Here is a 23094-nt window from a genome sequence, read left to right as displayed (position 1 = left end):
TTTTACTTTTCTCCTTCCCCTGTGGCCTGGTATCACTTTCCCTCCTCTTTCCATCCTTCTTCCTCCTTCCTCTGAAGTCTGGCATCACTCTCTGCCTCTCCCCCTTCGGTCTAGCATTGCTTTTCCTCCTCTGTCCACCCTCCTTTTCCCTTCCCTTGAGGTCTGGCTTTACTCTCCCCTCCTCTCTCCATCCCTTCAGACTGGCATCGCGTGATCTTCTTCCTCTCTCCATCTCCTTTTCCCTTTCCCTGCGGTCTGGCTGACATCGCGACACTCTTCCACGGTTCACCTCCACTCTCTCCACCCCTACCCCACTCTGCAGGCCCTCCAAGCTTTCCAGCCCCACTGGCACACAGCATCAGCGATGTAAGAGCTGCTTTTAGCCTGCCCCGGAAGCTTTCTCTGTACAGCTTCCCGCGTAGGCGGGACGTTGTACAGAGGAGGCTTCCGGGGCTGGCCAAAGGCAGCGCTCATGTCGCTGATGCACGCTGCCGGAGTTCTGAAAGTTTAAAATTTGGAGGGAGAGAGGACCCTGGAACTCGGAGGGAGGGGGGGAGCCTGGAAGTCGAGGGGGAAGAATGATGGAACAGGGAGGGAGGGCCTGGAACAGGAAGGAAGGAAGGGAGGGTGGGCCTGGAACAGGAAGGAAGGAAGGAAGGAAGGGTGGGCCTGGAACAGGAAGGAAGGAAGGGAGGAAGAAAGAAAGGAAGGAAGGAAGGAAGGGAGGGAGGGAGGGAGGGTGGGCCTGGAACAGGAAGGAAGGCTGGAACAGGAAGGAAGGGAGGGCCTGGAACTGGGATGGAGGGAGGAGGGAGGGCCTGAAACAGGAAGGAAGGCTGGGAGGGCCTGGAACTGGGGGGGATGCATCACATGTAAAAAAATATTCAGCACCCCCAATCATTTTCAAAAGTTGGCTCCTATGCCTGGTAAGATCCCAGAACAGTAAAACAGATTTTATGTTGCTTATCCTAGAAATAAGCAGTGGATTTTCCCAAGCTCATCCTAGAAATAAGCAGTGGATTTTCCCAAGCTCATCTTAATAATGGCTTATGGACTTTTCTTGTAGGAAATTATCCAAGCCTTTTTTTAAACCCTGCTAAGCTAACTTTTTACCACATTCTCTGGCAACAAATTCCAGTTTAATTACACATTTCTTCACTCAATATTTTCTCTGGCAACAAATTCCAGAGTTTAATTACATGTTTATTCACTCATATTTTCTCTGGTTTGTTTTAAATTTACTACTTAGTAGCTTCATTGTGTGCCCACTAGTCCTAGTATTTTTAGAAAGAACAAGTAATTCATGTCTACCCATTCCACTGCACTTAGCATTTTATAGACCTCTATCATATCTCCCTTCAGCAGTGTTCTCCATGCTGAAGAGCCCTAACCATTTCAGCCTTTCCTCACAGGGAAGTCATCCCATCCCCTTTATCATGGTTGTCGCCCTTCTCTGTACCTTTTTTTAATTCCGCTATATCTTTGAGATGTGGTGAATAGAATCGCACACAGTATTCGAGGTGAAGTAACACCATGAAGAAATAAAAAGGCATTATAACATTCTTATTTTTGTTTTCCATTCCCTTACTAATAATTTCTAACATTCTACTTGCTTTCTTAGCTGCTTCTGCTGCACACTGAGCAGAGGGATTTAACGTATCAACGATGACACCCATATCCTTTTCCTGGGTGTGACCCCTAATGTGGAACCCTCCATAATGTAGCTATAGTTTGGCTTCCTCTTTCCCACATGTATCACTGTGAACTTGCTCACATTAAACGTCATCTGCCATTTGGATGCCCGGTCTCATAAGGTCCTCTTGCAAATTTTCACAATCCTCTTGCAATTTAACAACTTTGAATAACTGTGTCATCAGCACACTTAATTATTTAACTAGTTGTTTCAATCTCTGGATCGTTTTATAAATAGGTTAAAAAGCAATTGTCTCAGTACAGACCCCTGGGGAACCCCATTATCTACCCTTCTCTATTGAGAATACTGACCATTTAACCCTACTCTGTTTTCTATCTATCATCTTTTAGCCAGTTTTTAATCCACACTAGAACATTACTTCCTATCCCATGACTATCTAATTTCCTCAGCGTCTTTCATAAGCTATGTTTTCAAATGCCTTTTGAAAATCCATATTCAGGTCTGTTGTTCTGGAGCCTAGGACCTCTAGAAAGGACCATGACTCAGGGAGGATGTGCAAACAGGAGGGCTGGACACTGGGAGTGGTCTTGAGCCCCTGATATTAAGGTCTTAGAGATCACTTTTTTCCCATCCTCTTCCAAACTCTTTATACTGGCCAGAACTTGGGGAACATACCTCTGGGCCCCCTCCCAAGAGTAGGGAAGGAGGACAGTAGACACTGAATCCACAAACTCTCACAAAGATCTGGGGGAATTGGGGGGGGAGGGAGAAACCCACCCCCACTAGTTTTATCACCCCTGGACTCTGTAGACAAGCCTCAGTCAATCCTAGCCCTCTAGTCTGTTTCCAAGCAGGGAGGGAAATCAGCCCCAAAGGACTGCTCCCCTTAGCATCCCATGGACTTAGGAATCTAGGCCTATAACCTTCCCAGGAGTGGCCTGCACTAGGCCACACATCTGCACCATGTGAAGGAGCTAGAGAAATACTTAGATGCTGAAGGCTGCACCAGGGGAATGAAGTCAGCTCTAAGCTGTTTTTTCTCTAGCACTGATAGATTGGTTTGGCATGAACAATAAGAATACACAATTATCTATATGGTACAGTATTCATAATGAATAATTTCAACAGAGGAGAGAGAACTTTATAATGATTTCACAACACTCTTCTGGAGGCTGACAATTCTAAACCACTCCAAATTCATAATAGAGCGTTTTATACCTCAGCATAGTATGTCTAAAAACAAAGGGGAAAAAGCCTCAGAACAGAGTCTGCTTATACATTTAGAAGCAAGCAGGATCTAACAGAGTGGTTCCAATCATTGGCATTAAAAAAAAAACCTTTGTTTTTTCAAGTCATTAAATCTATCTGATGTGTCAAACATTTGCTGGTTATACCTTCGCCTAGTGGTTAGTGAAGTGGACTTTGTTTGATCCTGGAGAACTGGGTCTGATTCTCACTGCAGCTCCTTGTGACTCTGGGCAAGTCACTTAACCCTCCTCCATTGCCCCAGGTACAAATAAGTACCTGTATATATACTATGTAAACCAATTTGAATGTAGTTGCAAAAACCACAGAAAGGTGGTATATCAAGAGGAGTAACCCAGTGGTTAGTGCAGCGGACTTTGATCCTAGGGAACTGGGTTTGATTCCCACTGCAGCTCTTCGTGACTCAGGGCAAGTCACTGACCCAGGTACAAATAAATACCTGTATATACTATATAAACCGCTTTGAATATAGTTACAAAAAAACTACAGAAATGTGGTATATCAAGTCCCATGCCCTTTCCCTTCTTAAAGCGACTATATAAAATTCAGAAAAGTTCAAAAACTTAGCTTTTGAAAATAAAGCATCTCTTAAGCTTGTGCTGAAAAACTACACAGACTATGGCCACAGTTTCGTCTGTAGCTGTGTCAAGGTGAAATGATCAGCTATTGATTGCATTGCAAATTTGTTGTGCGATACCTGGTGACGCTGAAAAGTTGCAGAGCAATCAACAGCTGATTAAATCAAGACCCCTTGACCCAGCTATGGGCAAAACTACAGCCATAGTCACTTTAAGAAGGTATAACCAGCAAACGTTTGAGGCATCAGATAGATCTAATGATTTGAAGAAACAAAGGGGGTTTTATGCCAATGATTGGAACTACGCTGCAAGATCCTGCTACATTCTATATGTATAAGCAGGCTGGGTTCTGAGGCTTCCCCTTCTGTTTTTAGACATACTATGCTGATGTATGAAAAGCTCTACTTAAATTTGGAGTGGTTTAGAATTGTCAGCCACCAAAAGTGTGTTGTGAAAACAGTATTTATGATGTACATATAAGACAAGCAAATGAAGTATGATCTTACCGAATGGACAGGAGCAGCCTTCAGAACCTCACCAAGTACACAGTGTGAGAGAGGTCCAATCAGCCGGAAGCGCATAATCTCCATTGTCAAATCACTGAAAAACACCCCAAACCCAACCCAATGAATTAATACCCAAATGATACCATGTAAGTTATAAACTGCTAAAAACCTGGCTTCCCACAGCAGTCTTCAGATTACAAAAGGAACCTGGCTCCTAGAAGTCTTGGCCCAACATGTAGCAAACTGATCCTTGGTCCCTTTAAACTTATTGCAGCCCTGTATCTCTTCTAATCTACTGCTTACTATCCTTCCATTTTTACCTTGCTTTTTAAAAAGTGAATTGCTTCTATCAATGCTATCCATTTTTCTCATTTCTCAAATACTGTCATTTGGAGGTTTCATAACTACATAGTTCAACTTAGACCTGACTGTTTTACATATATGTACCCTATCAAGAGGTTGGTTAGTACTGTTTGTTTTTTTTTTTTAAACCTTCACTGCTACAGAAATGTATTTTAGATAGAGAAACAGAAGGTGGCGATTAGACCAATGTTCTTTAGTGGGGGATTCGTGAAATGGAGCTTGACTTTTCCTCCTTTTACTCGATTTATAGTCATTTCTTTTTTTTTTTTTCCTTGTCTTTTCTTTCTGCGATCTGGGCTTGTTTAAAATTATTTCCGCTTTCTTTATGATATAAGGCAACAAAATTTTTTTTTTAAGATTTTGAACAAAACACCCCCCCCCCCCCACACACACACACACTTATGACTACTACTACTACTTACTATTTCTATAGCACTACTAAATGTATACATAGGGCTTTACAAAAAATATATATGAGAGAATTCCTGCTCGATAGCGCTTACAAATCTATTAAATCTGACATGGCTACTGAACAGGTGAACAGATTAAGAGTTAAAAGCAGCCTCAAAAAGGTAGGCTTTTAGCCTAGACTTAAATACAGCTAGGGACAGCTCTTAATGAACTGACTCAAGAAGGCTATTCCAGGCATACGGTGCAGCAAGATAAAAGGCATGGAGAAATATATGTACCCTGATGTACAGTAGGTCCAAACCTGTTATAACACCGAGTGAGAAAATATGAAACAGATCACGATGAAATAATATAGAGACAGCATTACTGGGCAGGAATTGGTCTTGTGTGGATATTGCCCTTAGGGCACGTGCCTGATTTTGATGCCAGTATCTTGCGATACCCAGTAATATGGGTGCAGTGAATCTCTGGTTCCATCTCCGATAATCTTTTTCACAGGCACCACTCTCTCTCCTTCTCCAGACTTTCTTTTCCTTTTCTTTCCCACAGTCTTTGCTCCTACAGCTGGCTTCTCCTCTAGATGCGGAACTGGGATGGGCTCAGCAGTACAAGAATTTGTATCAGTAATCTCGGCACACTGGCACACTCGTTTCAGCTCCATCAATATATCCTGGAGAAACAGTTCATGTAAAAGGCTTCAGTTCGGACATTTCTTACTTTCACAGAGAGGGTATACAGCAGTTAAATCGCTTATTATATTTGATATACTGCCATTTGAGTTCCATCTGAGCAGTGTACATTAAAAAAAAGTTAGCATAAGAGAATTTACATCATCGTAACACAGGAAAACAAAAACTACCACCTTTTTTCTCTTTTCTTTACATATATCGTCCCAGTGCCAGCCAACATTCCCATACCAGTTATCCAACTAAACTACTGCTCGGTTTTAAGGTTTTGCTTAAAATTCAGCAAAGACGTCAACAGGATGAAGATAATTGGGCAAAGAATTCCAAAAAGGGAGGTGCTGTAAAGTTAAATATAGAGGTACTTAAGAAATCAAAACATGGCGAAATGAGGGGCTGTCAAGGTTGTGTGTGAAGATCAACATCCTTGCTGGGGCATAAGGAATTAGGAGAAAAAAAATAGAAAAGAGGATGTCCTGTTTATCTAATTTTGAATGTTAGAGGGGCCAATTTACACAGGATTCTTGAAGAGATGGGAAGCCAATGCTCAGCTCTTATAAGAGGGGGGGTCATCATACTTATTCAATCCAATAATAAGTGTAAAAAGAGGCATTTTGATTTATTTGTAAACGTCTAATATCAAGAGCACGGACACTCTGTAGGATGCCATTACAGTAGTCCAATTTCTGTATGTATGAGGATAGCACTAGATTTCTTTGTTAATAAGGGATGTAATGAATATACTATGAGCACAGTATATAAACAATCAAAGAAACTAAAACTTAGAAGAAATGCAACACAAATGAGATACCTTCCTTTGGGCACCTTAGTCAATCTGCAGTGTGTAATCTCATCAATTCCTGTTGCAGAATTCCTCTCCCTGTAACAAGCTTTAAACAGAGAATCCCTTAACCCCCTCTTTTCTTTTTTGAAGCTCATACCTAGAGCTGGTCAGAGAAAAGCCAAGTATGCTCATTACATATGATTTCAAATATACAAGAGTAATATAATATTAAATGGCATGGAAAATTGTATTTCTTATGGGGTGACAGCTAACCTAGCACAAAGGCTTTTGTCTGTGGTTTTGATAGGGCTCCATTTCAATTAACATTTTTAGACATGATTATTTGCAAGATCAAAACATTTTATTGTGATTTAATTCTCATTGCCGCTCCTTGTGACTCTGGGCAAATCATTTCACTCTCCACTGCCACAGGCACAAAATTAGTTATATAACTTATTGTAAATAATCCACAGATTGTAACCAGAAAGGTGGTATATCAAATCCCATACCCCTTCCCTAAAGGGCTGAATCTCCCTCCCTCCCTCCCTCCCACTCACCACCTTTCTTTTCCTTCCGACCCTCTCCTCTTCCCCTAGGTCCATTATCTGTCTCTCTCTCTCTCTTCCCTTCCAGCCCGTTGTCCAGTACCTCTCCCTTTCTCCCCTCCACCCCATTAGTAGCAACACAAACTTGGTTGTGAGAAGCACCAAGCTCTTCTCATGGCTGCTGGAGCTCACCACCCTCACCCATAGCTTCCACCGGTGGCCACTCCAGTTCTGCTCTCGGATCTGCAGCTCACTCTCCTCACCCCAGCTATGGTTCAGCATCTGCACCTCCCCCCCCCCCCCCAACTTCAGTCTACCTTAAAGGTGGTCTTCTGTTGGTCCCTGGCAGCAGCAACATTGCCCATATGCTGCTTGCAGCCTGCTCTGAAGCAGCATACCTACAATGCTGCCAGGACCAACAGAAGACCATATTTAAGGTAGAAAGGAGTGGTGAGGGGAATGCCAGATCACGTGAAGAACAGGATGTTGGAGCAGAAGAGATGTTTAGAGGAGACAGAAGACGCTGCAACATGATTTTTTTAAATCACAATTTGTGATTAATAATTAATGTATTCATAGTTATTTTATTTTAATTATTATTGATTTTTCAACAATAATAGAAATTAACAATGTAACATAATGTAATATGTAGCAGGATATAACTTGGAATACATACTCAGAATGATTCATGAAATTGATGGAATTTTAGCTAAATAATCATTCAGTAATTGCCATTTACAGATTCTAGATGGCACACCTGAGGAATGAAAAGATATTATCAAGTTATCTTTCCAATGAGATATTATCAATTTAAGTGCCACTGTGATGAAGAACTCTAGTAATGATTTAGTATCATCATCAGAAAGAGTGGAAGAAAAGGCCAGGGATTTCCAGAGCATGTGTTTATGAAGTAATGGAGTGGTAAACTGGAGAATGTCCCGAATCTTAGACTATATATTAGACCAAAAAATTTGTAGGTTAGGACATTCATAAATGATATTAGTGTACCCACATTATCGTTACAGGACTAGTATAAATCTGATTTGCTAGATTCTGATAATTTCCATTTCCTAGGAGTCCACAGTACTCTATGATATAGAAAAAACAGACCGTCAGTGAGGCAGATAAAGAGGTTCTGGGACCATGTGTCCAGAAAATGGACCACTGGGAATCTAATATGCTATCGCCTACATCTTCCTCCCACACCTGTTGGGTACTATGGCAAGTATGAGTAAGAGAGGTCTGGAAAATTTGTAAAAAAAAACCCCCAAAAAATGAGGAATGGTGAGAAATAGAACAGGGACCACAATGAATGCATTTAAACTGTTCGTGAAAACAGTATCATTATGGTAGAGTCTCATAGAATTGATAGTGTGCTGTAATTGTAGCCAATGTAAAACTTGTGAACCAGGGAAATTGTAATCCGTTTGTAACTGGGCAAATGTTTTAAGCTTTCCATTATTGAATAACTAATAAACCATATATTTACAGTTCTGCCAAATGGCCCAATGTATCGTTTTCTATAAAACAGTAATATATGTTTATTATTCCAGATGACTGCATCCTCTACAGCATTGAGGTTTCCTAGGCAAAAAGTTGAGTAAGCAATGAAAAGCTCTCCTAGTCACCAATATGACAGGTGGAGAGGAATTGTTTATAGCAAAGGTAGAAGGAGGAGCATTGGCTAAAACAGACAGTGGAAAAAGAATATTCAAAGCAGTTTCAACAGTAAGCCAAGTGGAAGGATTAAATAGTGTTGTACCAGTGATAGCCTTTGGAGAGAATGTAGGAGTTATGATATAGGGTAAAATCAGGGAAATCAACTCCTTCTTAATTTTTGAGCAATTTAAGTGTTTTAAGTGAGATCCTAGATGGCTTAGAATTCCATAAGAACCGTGACAGCAATCTATCAATGGTTTTAAAGAAGGAATGAGGAAGAGAGATAGGGAGCATACTGAGCATATAATTTATTGGGTTCAGAGATTCTTTGATTTCTGATCTGAGTGCACAGAGGGCCTGAAATACCCTATAATTATGATTAGTAGCATATTGTAGTTCCAAATTCTTGATCTCCGTTTCTAAACAGATTAGGTGAAATCTATTATCACAGAGTAGGTGAGATCTATTATCTTTGTTCCAATGGGAGGTGAATCCCATGTTGACACTACAGGTAAAGGATTTTAAAGCATCCCACCAGTTCAGCATGGAAGTGTCAGCTTATTAAAAAGGCAATAATCAGACAGTCTGTTCTTGATCGTGACTTGGAATCCCAAGTCACCTATCAGTTTTGAGTTAAATCTCCAGTTGGGTTTCTGAATTTCCAATCCAGACAGAGAAAAAAGTATATTAATAGGTGAATGACCTGAAATAGTAGTAGGTAATATATCTGCTGAATTAGTAATTGGAGAGGCAGCTGTGCTGCTGGACCTAGACAGAGGGAGGCGAGGGGCTGCTGGAATGGGCAGGGCAATGGAGAGGAGGAGAGAGAAAGAGATTGGATCGGGGGAAGAGGGGGAGAAACATTGGACTCTGGGAGGGAGAGATGCGCATTGCAGGGGGAGAGCAAGGAAGATAAAGGGAGATATACTAGTGACAGAGTGGGGTGTGAGGGCAGAAAAGAATAGAGAGGTGAGGGAAAGATGCTGGGCATGGAGGGAGTCCATAGTCTGCTACTGAGATACACATGGGGAAGCAACTGCTTGCCCTGGGATTTGTAGTACATAAGTACATAAGTAGTGCCATACTGGGAAAGACCAAAGGTCCATCTAGCCCAGCATCCTGTCACCGACAGTGGCCAATCCAGGTCAAGGGCACCTGGCACGCTCCCCAAACGTAAAAACATTCCAGACAAGTTATACCTAAAAATGCGGAATTTTTCCAAGTCCATTTAATAGCGGTCTATGGACTTGTCCTTTAGGAATCTATCTAACCCCTTTTTAAACTCCGTCAAGCTAACCGCCCGTACCACGTTCTCCGGCAACGAATTCCAGAGTCTAATTACACGTTGGGTGAAGAAAATTTTTCTCCGATTCGTTTTAAATTTACCACACTGTAGCTTCAACTCATGCCCTCTAGTCCTAGTATTTTTGGATAGCATGAACAGTCGCTTCACATCCACCCGATCCATTCCACTCATTATTTTATACACTTCTATCATATCTCCCCTCAGCCGTCTCTTCTCCAAGCTGAAAAGCCCTAGCCTTCTCAGCCTCTCTTCATAGGAAAGTCGTCCCATCCCCATTATCATTTTCGTCGCCCTTCGCTGTACCTTTTCCAATTCTACTATATCTTTTTTGAGATACGGAGACCAGTACTGAACACAATACTCCAGGTGCGGTCGCACCATGGAGCGATACAACGGCATTATAACATCCGCACACCTGGACTCCATACCCTTCCTAATAACACCCAACATTCTATTCGCTTTCCTAGCCACAGCAGCACACTGAGCAGAAGGTTTCAGCGTATCATGGAATGTTGCCACAATTTGGGTTTCTGCCAGGTACTTGTGACCTGGCTTGGCCACTGTTTGGAAAACAGGATACTGGGCTAGATGGACCATTGGTCTGACCCAGTATGGCTACTCTTATGTAGTAACAGAACCAAAGTACAAAGACAAAAAACTGTGGGAGAATCTATATGTATGTCTAACTCAATCTAACTTGATGTTTTATTTAGAAAGTAAGACTTCTCTTCTGTTTTTACTTATCTTGTTTTATCGTGCTGCACAAGGGAAAGACCAATACCATACGAGGAAAATGTAATCCTTAAAAAAGTGAAAGGGGAAATTCTCAGAGATGTAAATCACCCATGTGGGGATATCCACTACAAAGGTGGATTACCACCCTAAAGTGTGGACAAGTTTTACCGATTTGGAAATGCAGATGGATTCTTAATGGGACCTTTTGTGCATCTGGCCCTCAGTGACAGAATCTTCAGCACTTTCCCTCCTAATTTTTTTTCCACTCCTGTGAGGAAGGAGAAGGAAATGGTCAAGGAAGGGGGAAGGAACCTGGCACCACCAGGTCTACCCTAAAATTAGAAACCAATCTTAGCCTAATCACCCTCAAGCTCAATTAAACTAGGAAACTCAGAATAGGAGCAAGTACAGCAGAAGAGACAAGGAGCTTCTGGGAGACTGTCCACTGCCTGCTGGAGAGAGGAATACTGGCTGACCAAGAAGCATACTGTCCTATATGACAGAGTTCAGTCTGTTGTACTCTAATCTAGACCTGCTGGTAGATGGTCATTACCCACAAGTCTCTGGATTCATCTGCTGCTGATGCTAAGGGGTTGAAAAAAGAATGCAATGGAAACTGTGTGCCTATTCTAGAAAGAGCAGAGAAAACGGCAATGTATGTGTGTGTTTTATAAAATACACAAGTACCCCCCCCCCCTCCCAGCTTTGGCATTTTCATGCTAGTGAAGCAGGGCCTGGGAACTAATTTTGTAAGAGCCACGTAGGCTTAAACAGTGTGTGCAGGAGTTTCTCCTGAGATTAAGTTAAAGTACATGCATACTTTCCTTTTGAAAACTGGAGCAAAGAGTGTGTAGTGTCTTGCACACTTTGCCACTGGCATGAGGAGCAACTTTTAAGTAGGTAGGAGAGCAGTTTTTATACATAGGTGCAGTCTGTTATTTCAAAATGCAAGTAATATTTCTTTTTTTAAAGTAACCATAGTTGTAACACACATCTTTCAAAATTATCTTTACATTCTGTGCTCTACTTATGTTTTGTGGCGATTTTCATTGTCCTCTGCATAAAGGGCCAGCCCAACTCAACTGGTGGAAGCAGTGAAATATTTACAGGTTTCCCCTAAAGATTCTCCTCTGTTGGACAAACTGGCACCCATTGCTAAACTCTCCTGTATCAAACTGCACACTGGCCCTGGCAGAGAGCCCGAAGATCCCGGCATATTTGAATGATGTGCCACATCCGAAGATGTGCTGCTGCCAACCGTTTCCTCCACATCCCATGGATTCTTGGCTTGCACACATTGCAATGCCCCGACGCTGGTTGGTGGGTACCACAGTGGGAACACCAGGTCGCTATTCTCCCTTTCACAAGTGCAGCACAATGAGGCTTATTTTCGAAAGAGAAAAACGCCCAAATTCCGACCTAAATCGGGAGATGGACGTCTTTCTCTTGTGGGTGCCCAAATCAGTATAATCGAAAGCCGATTTTGGGCGTTTCCAACTGCACTCCGTCGCGGGAACGCATAAAGTTGACGGGGGCGTGTCGGAGGCGTGGTGAAGGCGGGACTGAGGCGTGGTTATCGGCTGAGCAGAGATGTGCGTGCTCGGCCGATAATGGAAAAAAGAAAGGCGTTTTCAGAGAGAATTTAGGTCACTTTTGTTGGACCCGTTTTTTTCACGAACAGGTCCCAAAAAAGTGCCCTAAATGACCAGATGACCACCGGAGGGAACCGGGGATGACCTCCCCTGACTCCCCCAGTGGTCACTAACCCCCTGCCACCACAAAAAAAACAAATGTTAAACACTTTTTTCCCAACTTGTAAGCCAGCCTCAAATGTCATCCCCAGCTCCATGACAGCAGTATGCAGGTCCCCGAAGTAATTTTAGTTTAGTTAGTGCTGTGCGGGACCCATGCAGAGAGGAAAAATCGGAAGAAAAAAAAAAAAAAAAGCAAGTGCAGTCAGGGACGTCTAAATTACCAGGATAGTAAAAGGGGGAATCGAACCAGCAACCTTCTGATTACAAGCTCAGTGCTCTAGCCAGTGCACCACTGATTAGACGTCCTTCCCTTTCCATTAAGTCCCTCCAAGTTTCTGTCAGCCAATCACCGCTGTTTAGCTGACACAGATGTCAGCTAAATGAGCTGTGATTGGCTGACAGAAACTTGGAGAGACTTAATGGAAAGGGAAGGACGTCTAATCAGTGGTGCACTGGCTAGAGCACTGAGCTTGTAATCAAAAGGTTGCTGGTTCAATTCCCCCTTTTACTATCTTTTAATTTGGACGTCCCTGACTGCACTTGCTTGCTTGTTTTTTTTTTCTTCCGATTTTTCCTCTCTGCATGGGTCCCTCGCAGCACCAACTAAAGTAAAATTGCTCTGGGGACCTGCATACTACTGTCATGGAGCTAGGTATGATATTTGAGGCTGGCATAGAGGCATCTCAGGGGGACCAGTGCACTACGAATGCTGGCCCCTCCCACGACCAAATGCTTTGGATTTGGTCGTTTTTGAGCTGGGACGCTTCGGTTTCGATTATCGCTAAAAAACAAAAACGCCCAGCTCAAAAATACGCCCTAATTCAATGTATTTTCGAAAAAAAACATGGATGTCCATTTTTTTCGAAAATACAGTTCGGCCCGCCCCTTCACGGACCCGTTCTCGGAGATGGACGTTTTTACAAATGGGCGTTCGCGTTCGATTATGCCCCTCAATGTGTCCCAAGCAGTAAGTCAGGACCCATCCCCTGCACCAAGTAGAACTTGCAGCCCTCCAAATGGTTCAGAGTCAAACTTCAGTCAGACTTACCACTGCAGGCTGCTCCCCCGAAGCTCACAGACTGCACAAGTTTTAGCACAGATGATAAAGGCTCAGGACTGATACTCTATCCCATGCTTTCCAGTAAACCTCTTTCCTTCTCTTTTTTTTTTTTAAAGGTGGTTGTGCTGGAAAAGGAGAGCTCCACAGGAAACAGAGAAGAGGTGAAGGGAGGGAAGACAAATTCACAGGGATCCAGAAACAGAGATGTGAAAACCTCCAGATATGACTCTGTGACCTCAACTCACAAAACTCAACTGAGGACCAAGAGACCAGGAGCAGAGCAAGAAAGAACCAGAGACTGAAAAATGTGTTCACCCATCTGCTGGAGATAAAAAAAAAATACTGGAGGTGTTAATCTGGATGCCAAGAGAAAGAACTGAAAACTGAGCTGAGATCTATCTACACCTGCTGGTTGATGGACAACTACTACTCAGCTTCTGGAATAGTGGGATGCTACATAATGGAATGACAGGTTACTTGGTTGCTCTGTGTGAATTTCATGGACCAAATAATTAATACAATTGAATATTACAGTCTTTGTCCTCCACTGTGCAAAGCTGATCCCTAACTACACTATAGTGAGTCTCCACTTGCTATTTATTTTACACAATAAAACCTGGTTTGTAGCATAACGGCTAGTGCAGTGGCCTGTGAACCAGGGGAACTGGGATCAATTGTCACTGCAGGTTCTTGTGATTCTGGGCAATTCGCTTAACCCTCCATAACCCCAGGTACAAAATATGTACCTGTATATAATATATAAACTGCTTCAATTGTAACCTCAGAAAGGCAGTATATCAAATCTCATCCGCCTTCCTCTTTCAGAAAAAACGTGAACATGTTGAGAATACAAACTTCAGATTTTAGGGAGATGTCTAGTTTTATACATATATATTATATATACACACACACACTATGTGTGTGTGTATATATATATATATATACCTACACACATACATACATATACATACACACAGCTACCAATGTTCCATCTAAGCTGTGTGGGAGTCCTCCATCTACATTCCTGCAAGTGGTGGTGTTTCAGTATTATATTTTCGATACTAAGGAACAGGCCAAGTTCTCATGGACTCCACAAAGGACCTGTCTGTTCCTAGTGATTTAAAACACAATATTGAAGCAACACCCCTCACCCCTGACTTAGAGAGAAACATTGACAGCTACCATGTAATGCCTTGTTTCTACTGTGGAAGCAAAAGGAGAGGCCAGTACCTTTTTCAGAGCGGGGTGTGCCCAAATCCAGAGCTGCCTGGTTTCAGAAGGGTTAAAGGGTCCATTCCTGGGCTTCCAGATAAACGTGACTGGGCCCAGCGAGTCCCTTGGGTATCTGTCTGCCTTATAGAGAACCAACGAGCCTTGGCGTTTTCCTGACAGACACTGTACAGCAGCAAAAGTTGGCCCTGAAATTTTAAATAAATCCATACAGTATTAACACAATGTTTGAAAACCATAACTTTTGACATGTGTTTAGCCAACTTTTCAGTCCCACTTTTCAAATACTGGGAATTATTTTAAATTTAGTCATTATTAAAGCTCTTAATTTTCAGTCACATAAGTTTCCATTGCCCTAGGTACAAAACTTAGATTGGGAGCCCACTAGGAACAGAGAAAGTTCAGGCATATATGTAAACCATTGTGGTTGTACCCCAAAGATGTTATATCACATTCAATTATACCTTTATTGCTTGTAAAATATACCTGAAAAAGTGAGTTTTTGCCCCTATGGCAAGCTTCTCTTCAAATTCTACCTCATACGTGCTTTGCATCCAGTTGCCTCCAACTTGCTAGTTCTCATATCTACATCTATCTATATATACAGTGCAATCCACTTAAGTGCAAGGGTCTGGTACCAAAGAAATACATGCAGTTAACCGAAGTGTGCACTTAACCGTTGTGACCCAAAGAACTGAAACAACCCAATTTTCAGCACCAAAGTCATCAGCATCTTATTTTTCACCATGCTGTTTCTTGAATTTTATGTTGTTCCTCTCCTTCCATCTTTCCAACCATCCAACAGTGGCTTTGAATTCAGTTAGTCCAAGACTTTCAGCTAGCTGATTCGCTTTCTCCATAAGCAGTGGACCACTGACAGGAAACTGTCTGCTCCTGACTTGAGAAAACCACCGAAGAAGAGCATCTTCTACCTCCTCAGCTTTTCCCGCCCATTTTTGTTTCCGTTGTGGATTTGTATTGTTTTGCCAGTCTTCCAGAAGCTGGTCTTTCTGCTTCAAGATGCGTGAAATTTGACTGGGATTGACACCATATTCTTTAGCAATAGATGCTTAACTTTGTTTGTTTTCTAATTTTTTAAGAACAACTATTCGTTCAGCCAGTGTTAAAGTCTTACAGTTCCACCGCGACAACGACCCCAGTGCACGCTCTAACATTCTTTCGCTTATTCTGCCTGTGGCAGTTAAAGGGGCGGTAAACTTGAAATCTCGTTGGTTGTCACGCACCAATCGGCTTCCATATTCCGTGCGTGCGCTTATGCGTGGTCTTTCCTGCAGAGGAGCGGTCTTAAACCATGCCTATAAGCGAATCTTACACTTATCAGTGGTGCACTAAACCGGTTTGTCCCCATAGAAATTGATGGCGCCAAAAACGGGACCGAAGTACGGCATGCAGTTAAACTGAGCATGCGCTTATCCAACGTGCACTTAAATGGAGTGCACTGTATTACATATATATATAAATTTTTATTTATTTTTTTATTTGGACCTAGTTCAATTTTTGAAAGACGTTTTTGAGTTTAAATGGCCTCTTTTGCCTCTTCCATGCTGACAGTTCTTTAGCATTCCTTTCCTCCTTTCTTAATACATGGCATGTTTAAACTAGAAACCCACACCAGATGCAATATCCATGCCTGATGTAGGCTCTTGTCCTTTGCAACTACTCCTTTCAGGTTTTTTTCCCTAACCATTTTATTATTGTCTCACTTTAGAAAGTTAAAGGTTAACATCATGGTTTTCCTTAATAACAGGAGGGGAGGGTGTTAAGTCAAAAGTGATCATATTTATGATCAGTTGTTAAGTGGCTCGAACAGTTACCTCTCACATTAGATGCTGTGTTCTGTTAAGGATTAGGTCTAAAATAGCTTCTGCTCGTTGGTTATTGGATAGACTGCTCCATGATTACAATTTCTAACTGAAGAATATTTGTTGGGGATATTGTCCAAAAGCAGGAGTTATTTATTTCATCTGTAAATTTACTTCACTAGCACATCTTGATGTAACATTTACCCAGCCACTACTGGGTAAATTGAGTTGCCAACTTTGTTAGCTTCCTTAATTTCTGTTAACATTTTATAGTCTGCTCTTTCTGGCCAGGCTGCCACCACCGCTATTCTCTTCCCCTTCTTGCATGAAATTTCTATCCATAAAGGACGCCACTGTACATTTTGTTTACAGCAGAACTTTTAACCTTTTGATTGGGCCCTCTAACATATAGCACCACTCCTCTATCAATTTTTGTTTGCACAAGCATACTTTAAGTTTTAATTTAATGTTTCTGTACTTTATGAAGATGAACGAGTATAACTACCCTAAAAACTCTCTTCCGCCTTCCCTCTTCCCTTCCTTAATTGCTACACATTACTAACTGTATCTGATATCCTGATATGACAATGTTAACAGATCTATGTAAGCCACATTCAGCCTGCAAATAGGTGGGGGAATGTGGGATACAAATGCAATAAATAATAATAATAATATATATGTGATTATGTCTTTTGTGTGCGATTTTGTCATATTACTGTGTTTGTTTTTTTTTGTAATCTACCTAGTTAACAGGCAGGCTATAAATATTTTAAATTACATTAGATTCACTCTATCATTGCAATATTTACTAGCCCATCTGTTACCTTCCATCCACCAGATTCTAAGACACCTATTAAATCTAGTGTCATTTAATGGCATATATTCTAACTTTCATTTTATTTCTTCACAACTCCAACTCCAGGCTCCGCCCTTTCTGCCTCGCCTCACCCCACGCGTGGAACAAACTCCCCAAGCCCAGGTCCCCTCCCTGCCCATCTTCAAATCTCTGCTTAAAGCCCACCTCTTCAATGTCGCTTTCGGCAACTAACCTCTACACCTCTACCCAGGAAAGCTAGACTGCCCCAACTTGACATTTCGTTCTTTAGATTGTAAGCTCCTTTGAGCAGGGACCGTCCTTCTTTGTTTATTTTGTACAGCGCTGCGTAACCCTAGTAACGCTCTAGAAATGTTAAGTAGTAGTAGTTCACATTTCGAACATTTGCATACAGATATTTCAAAGTATGTTCTGCTTGTATTTACAAACAAAGCACAACGAAGGTGGCACCAAAAAGAAGTCAGGAGCTAGATGATGTATAGGTCATATAAAAATTTTAAATACCCAATAGACTCAACACAAATCACGTTTCGGCCACAAAGGCCTGCCTCAGGAGTCTCTAAACAGTGAGTATATATATATATATATATATATATATATATACACACACACATATAATTTCAAATTAAAATTGACAGTTATTAAATAGATAATTTTTAAAGGAACGTAAAACAATAAAAACATTATACATCACTATAATCCAAATAAAAACAAAACGTGTAAAATATAAAACAAAAAAAATCATTATAACTACAATTCAAATAAAAGCATAACTGTTTCTAAGGTTTGTCACATGGAAAAAACCTTTTTTGAAAAAAAAAAAAAATATATATATAATATATATACATACAATTTTTTTTTTAAATTCCAGGACCTTCAGGATAACTGATCTGTTAATAATTTATGCTTAACATTGTTTCATACCTTCCACATGAATGCTTTGTAGGGAGATTACTCCTAAAGCTGCCAAACACATTCTTCTGGAGCTTACACCGTAGAGCAGGAGTCCTTAAATCTAGTCTTCAAGGTCCACAACCCAGCCTGGTTTTCAGGATTTCCACAATGACTATGAGATCTATTTGCATACCTTGCTTCCACTACATGGAAATATATCTCATACATATTCATTGTGGAAATCCTAAAAACCAGGCTGGATTATGAACATTGAGAACTGGATTTGAAGACCTCCGTCCTAGCGCAAGCAGCAAAGTATTATTCAGGCTATGAAGTAAAGGAGGAATGGTGGTTCTGGGATTTTCAACAGTATTATCAGGTGTCCCATTTCAGCGTTCTATAAGATTAGAATGCCTACACCCCAAAGCACTGAATGAAATTAGAGCAGGTTCTGGCAGGGGCAATCCCTTTATGGGCTTAGCCCTGGATCCCTAGTAAATTAACAAGACATATTTAAACATCAGTAATCCACTGCACAGTATTCATGTGAGAAATATGAAATAATGTTAAAAAAAATTATTATAAGTTATTTCTTTTTGACCCTGCTTCAGCACTTTCAAGAGTTCTCCTTGGAGATCCACCCCATAACAACTGGGGAAAAAAAAAAGAGCTGCAACACTGGATCAATATGTAGAAATAGGCTGGTCATGGGCTTTGAAGAGATTATAGAGAATTATGGGATGGAAATGAAAGGAATCTTCCAATATAGTCAGTTCAAAGATTTTCTGCAAAGAGCTGCTATGGGGGACCATAACAGAGAGGAGAGCATATGGGAAAGAGCTCTCAGGACTGAAGGCGATAAAGATAGTATTTCATATTTGTATGATGCTTTATTCACCTCCCCACCTTATAAATAATGGGATGAATATCTGGGAAAGACAATAGAAAAGGAGGGGGATGAGTTTACCTGTGATGCTTGAAGTGCCACTGGCTAGTAATCTGATATAGAATGGTTATAAAATGCTTTAATCAACGGTAATAAACCTCTGAAAAGTTGCAAAATAATTCTGGAATGGAAATGGGACTTGCCTTGCATAAATGTGGGCAACTGGGAACTTTCAAGCATGCTTGGTGAGCTTGTCCAAAAACTGCAATGAGTTTGGAAGGGAATATGGTCTCTGAGGATATACAATGATGTGGAAAAAGTACCCCCCCCCCCTCTTAATTTCACCTATTATTGCATATGTATCACACTGAATGGTTTCTAATCTTTAAACAAAGTAATATTAGACAAAAGGGAACCGGAGTAAACACTTAAAATGAAGTAATAATTCTTTTCTCAGCATTTATATCCTGCTTGCATCACCAAGGAATCTAAGTACACACCCTGGGCACAAATTAAAATACTAATTAAATAAAAAGGTTTTCAAAGCCTTATGAAAATTCCAATATTCTGACAATGTTTGAATTTGAGCAGGAATATTATTGCAAATTTTGCTAGATTGATATGCAAAAGAATTATCAAGATGACAAATAGAACATTTTTGAACAGCTGAAAAACCTAAATTCAATGTGGAATGAAAATGCAATGATTTCCGTGCAGCCTGGAATGTTAAAAGTTGAATAGAGAAGGACAAATGCCATGTAAACTTTAAATACCAAAAAAGCTGTTTTAAATTCCACCTGGGCTCGAACAGGTAATCGATGTAAGTCAACTAACAACAATGGGGTAGCCCAATCAAAGTTCTTCAGACTAAAAAAAAAATAATCAATTTTGTGGCAGTGTTCCGCAATACTTGTAACCTATAATATTCATTGAAAGACCAACAAATAAAAAATTACAATAATCAAGTTCAGACAATTATCGCTTGGGGCACCAACTGAAAATGATCAGGGAAAAAAGAAAGACTGAATAATCTGAAGTTGTCAATTAAAACAATTTTTTTTAATATTTTTTTTTAACCAAGATTACCTATTTGGGGTTCCAAAGTCAGTTGAATATCCAACAGAAAACCTTAGAAAAAGTTTCCAACTTAATTAGATCTCCAGACTTAAATGTAACAGAATATGGAACAGCCTATAAAAAAATACTAACCAAGATCTTTGTCTTTGATATATTAAGTTTTAGGAGATGTTGGCATGTCCAGTTCTTAATCACCAACACAATCCGGAATAATAGTCTGAGATAAATAAAGTCATGAAACATTGGGACCTACACAAACCTTCCAACCAATTCAAAACAGCACCTGAAATCCCAAATTCATTTAATCTGGTCAATAGCATAGTATGATCTACCATATCAAATACACCTGAAATATCAAAAAGCAGTAAAATTGATTGAGTTCCCTGATTTAACAGATTAGAAACAAGTGCCAATAATTTCTCTGTACTATGCATCGCTCTAAAACCAAATTGGGAATCAAGTAAACATTTAATTTAAAAACAAACAAAAACTTTGTTCCATTTAGCTCATCCTCCCAATAATGCCCAGAACGGGTTACAAGGTTATTATGTACATAAACAAATATTGTATATCTTATTTTATAATTAAATAAACTAATGGAACTTGCTAATCTTCTTTTCTCAAGTCTACTATAAATAGCAAGACAATAACCCTCTATTATTCCAATTTATAGAAGAATCGGCTTCAGACACTCAGTGAGCGTATTATAAAAGTATTTAGCTCACTGACTCTTACCGGTGGCTTCCATATTCATGTAATAAGCCTACCTCGAGTATCCTCATAAGCCTTAGACTTCTATTTTTTTCTTTTTTTATTTTTTCGTGTCACTTTTTCATATTCTACTTAAAAGGTACACTTATCTGCTGCTCTCCATATAGGACTTTCGGTACGCCCTACAGCGAGCTCCCGTTTCGCCACCAGCTTCATAAGGAGCAGTACCGTTTCAAATTTGAGATCTTCCTATACTTTCTAACTTGCAGCGTCTATATCTTATTTTATAAAATATGCAACATTAAAAAAAAATCACAGCATAAATAGTCCAACTTGTCACTGATTCACTATACAATTCATCAGAAAAATATTAAACAAATAAGTCTTAACAGCACTATGAAACCCTAGTAAACCATCAATTGATCTTTCAGAGGGAGGAACTTTATTCCACAGCCAGGTTGCAGAATAAGAAAAGCTCAAGAACGAGCACACTCAAGATGGAAAGACCTTACAGTGAACAAAAGAAAAGCGCCTCTCACTCTGAAAATGCAACAATCATCCAGGAACGTAGATTGGCAACTTATCTGAAATATTTTGGTTGCATCCTGTGAAAACCCTAAATGCTAACATTAGCATTTCTCAAGTGGAAGCCAATGCAAAGAGAAAAGAATCGGCGTAATGTGATCATGCAAACCCGAGTTCTTCAAAGTCGAGCAGCTGCATTCTGAATACACTGAAGTTTCTTCAAACTTTTATGAGATAATCCAACAAACAATGCATTACAATAATCAATATGTGAAAATCATAAGCACAGAGCAACTGAGCAAAATCAAACACAGCAAAATAGGAGCGAATCCTACGGAGTTGACGTAGATAGTAAAAACAAGAAGAAACCAACTGTGATATGATTCTCAGAAGTCAATCCAGCATCTAAAAGAACTCACAAACTACATACCTGATCCTGCCAATAGTAAAGATGGATGGGAAAACAGACAACTACCTCTATGAATCTACAGGAATTCAGTCTTGGATAAATTCAGTTGTAACTTAATCAACATCAAGTCTTTATTTCAGTCAAACAGGTCCATAATTTCTTCAAATGGTCCTTTCAAACTGATCCCAAAGAAACATATAACTGAATATCAGCAGCAAATGAGTGGATATGAATTCCATCTGTTAATGCAATATCAATTACTAGCCACACATAGAGATTAAAAAGTAACGGTCTCAATCAACACACACTGAAATCTATTTTCCAAGAAAGATCTAAAATCAAAGTAACGCAATAGCACAAATTCCAATTTCAGTTAGTCTGCTTAATAAAATTTCATGATCAAGTGTATCAAAAGTTGAACTTAGGTCCAGTACAACCAATAAAATACCATTCTCTTTGTCTAAATACTTCCAAACAATGATCAATATCCAATAAGACAGTTTCCTATGAATCTTCCTAAATCCAGACTAAAATTTAGAAGCACCCCCCTATTTTTCAACATTCAAGCAACTGTGTTAAAACTACCTTTTCTAAAACTTTAGATAAAGTAACCTGGAGGCCAACGATTCAATCTAAAAGTTTTGCCATCCAAGGAATACTAGCTATGAGTCGAAAACTTGACAAAATGGCCAGATCTGCCGCATCTTCTGCTGTTGGAATCGGAGTCAAAATGATCTTCCCCAAAGAAATAGGAAAAATTACCCTCCTGTAGGATATTATTAACTAATACAGTCAACCAGCTGTGTTTGAATGTTTTCAGCAAATAAGGACAGATGTCCAATGAATAAGATTTATAAGAAAGCTTCTTCAATAAATCTTATTCATTGGATATCTGTCCATGTGGTACAAACTGATTCCACAAATGAGGCTCTGCAAACTAAAGGCCTTAACACAAATTAACATTAATTGAATTACAGTGAGGGAAGCCAAGTCCTATAAGCTCTACTACTGCTACTACTTATTTATATAGATCTAATAGATGTACACAGTGCTGTACACTGAACATGTAAGAGTCAGTCCCTTCTCGACACAGCTTACAATCTGATCAAGACAGACAAATAGGACAAATAAAGGAAAAGGGAATTACTTAAGGTAGGAATGATAAAACAGACATAGGTACTGAACAAATGAATAGGCGTTAGGAATTAAAGGTGGGCTTTTAGCCTAGATTTGAAGATGGCCAGAGCTGGAGCTTGACGTACTGGCTCAGGAAGTCTATTCCAGGCATATGGTGCAGCAAGATAAAATGAACAGAGTTTGGAGTTGGCAGTGGAGGAGATGGGTACAGTGGAGGAGTGGCCTAGTGGTTAGGGTGGTGGACTTTGGTCCTAGGGAACTAA

General features: G+C 40.2%; 1 protein-coding gene across 1 annotated transcript in view; it reads right to left on the bottom strand.

Moving 5' to 3' along the window:
- LOC115479288 (ribonucleases P/MRP protein subunit POP1-like) overlaps positions 1-23094 on the bottom strand; it is a 111852-nt gene that overhangs the window by 44691 nt on the left and 44067 nt on the right. Inside the window, exons 7-9 of the mRNA XM_030217143.1 lie at positions 14535-14722; positions 5192-5448; positions 4005-4098 (exon numbers count right to left, since the gene is read on the bottom strand). Coding sequence (XP_030073003.1) covers positions 4005-4098; positions 5192-5448; positions 14535-14722 — 539 coding nt within the window. The remainder of the gene's footprint in view (positions 1-4004; positions 4099-5191; positions 5449-14534; positions 14723-23094) is intronic.

This window comes from Microcaecilia unicolor, chromosome 1, assembly GCF_901765095.1.
Source record: "Microcaecilia unicolor chromosome 1, aMicUni1.1, whole genome shotgun sequence".
NCBI lineage: Eukaryota > Metazoa > Chordata > Amphibia > Gymnophiona > Siphonopidae > Microcaecilia > Microcaecilia unicolor.
Note: the sequence above shows the minus strand (reverse complement) of the source record. Positions and strands in the feature narration are given on the sequence as shown.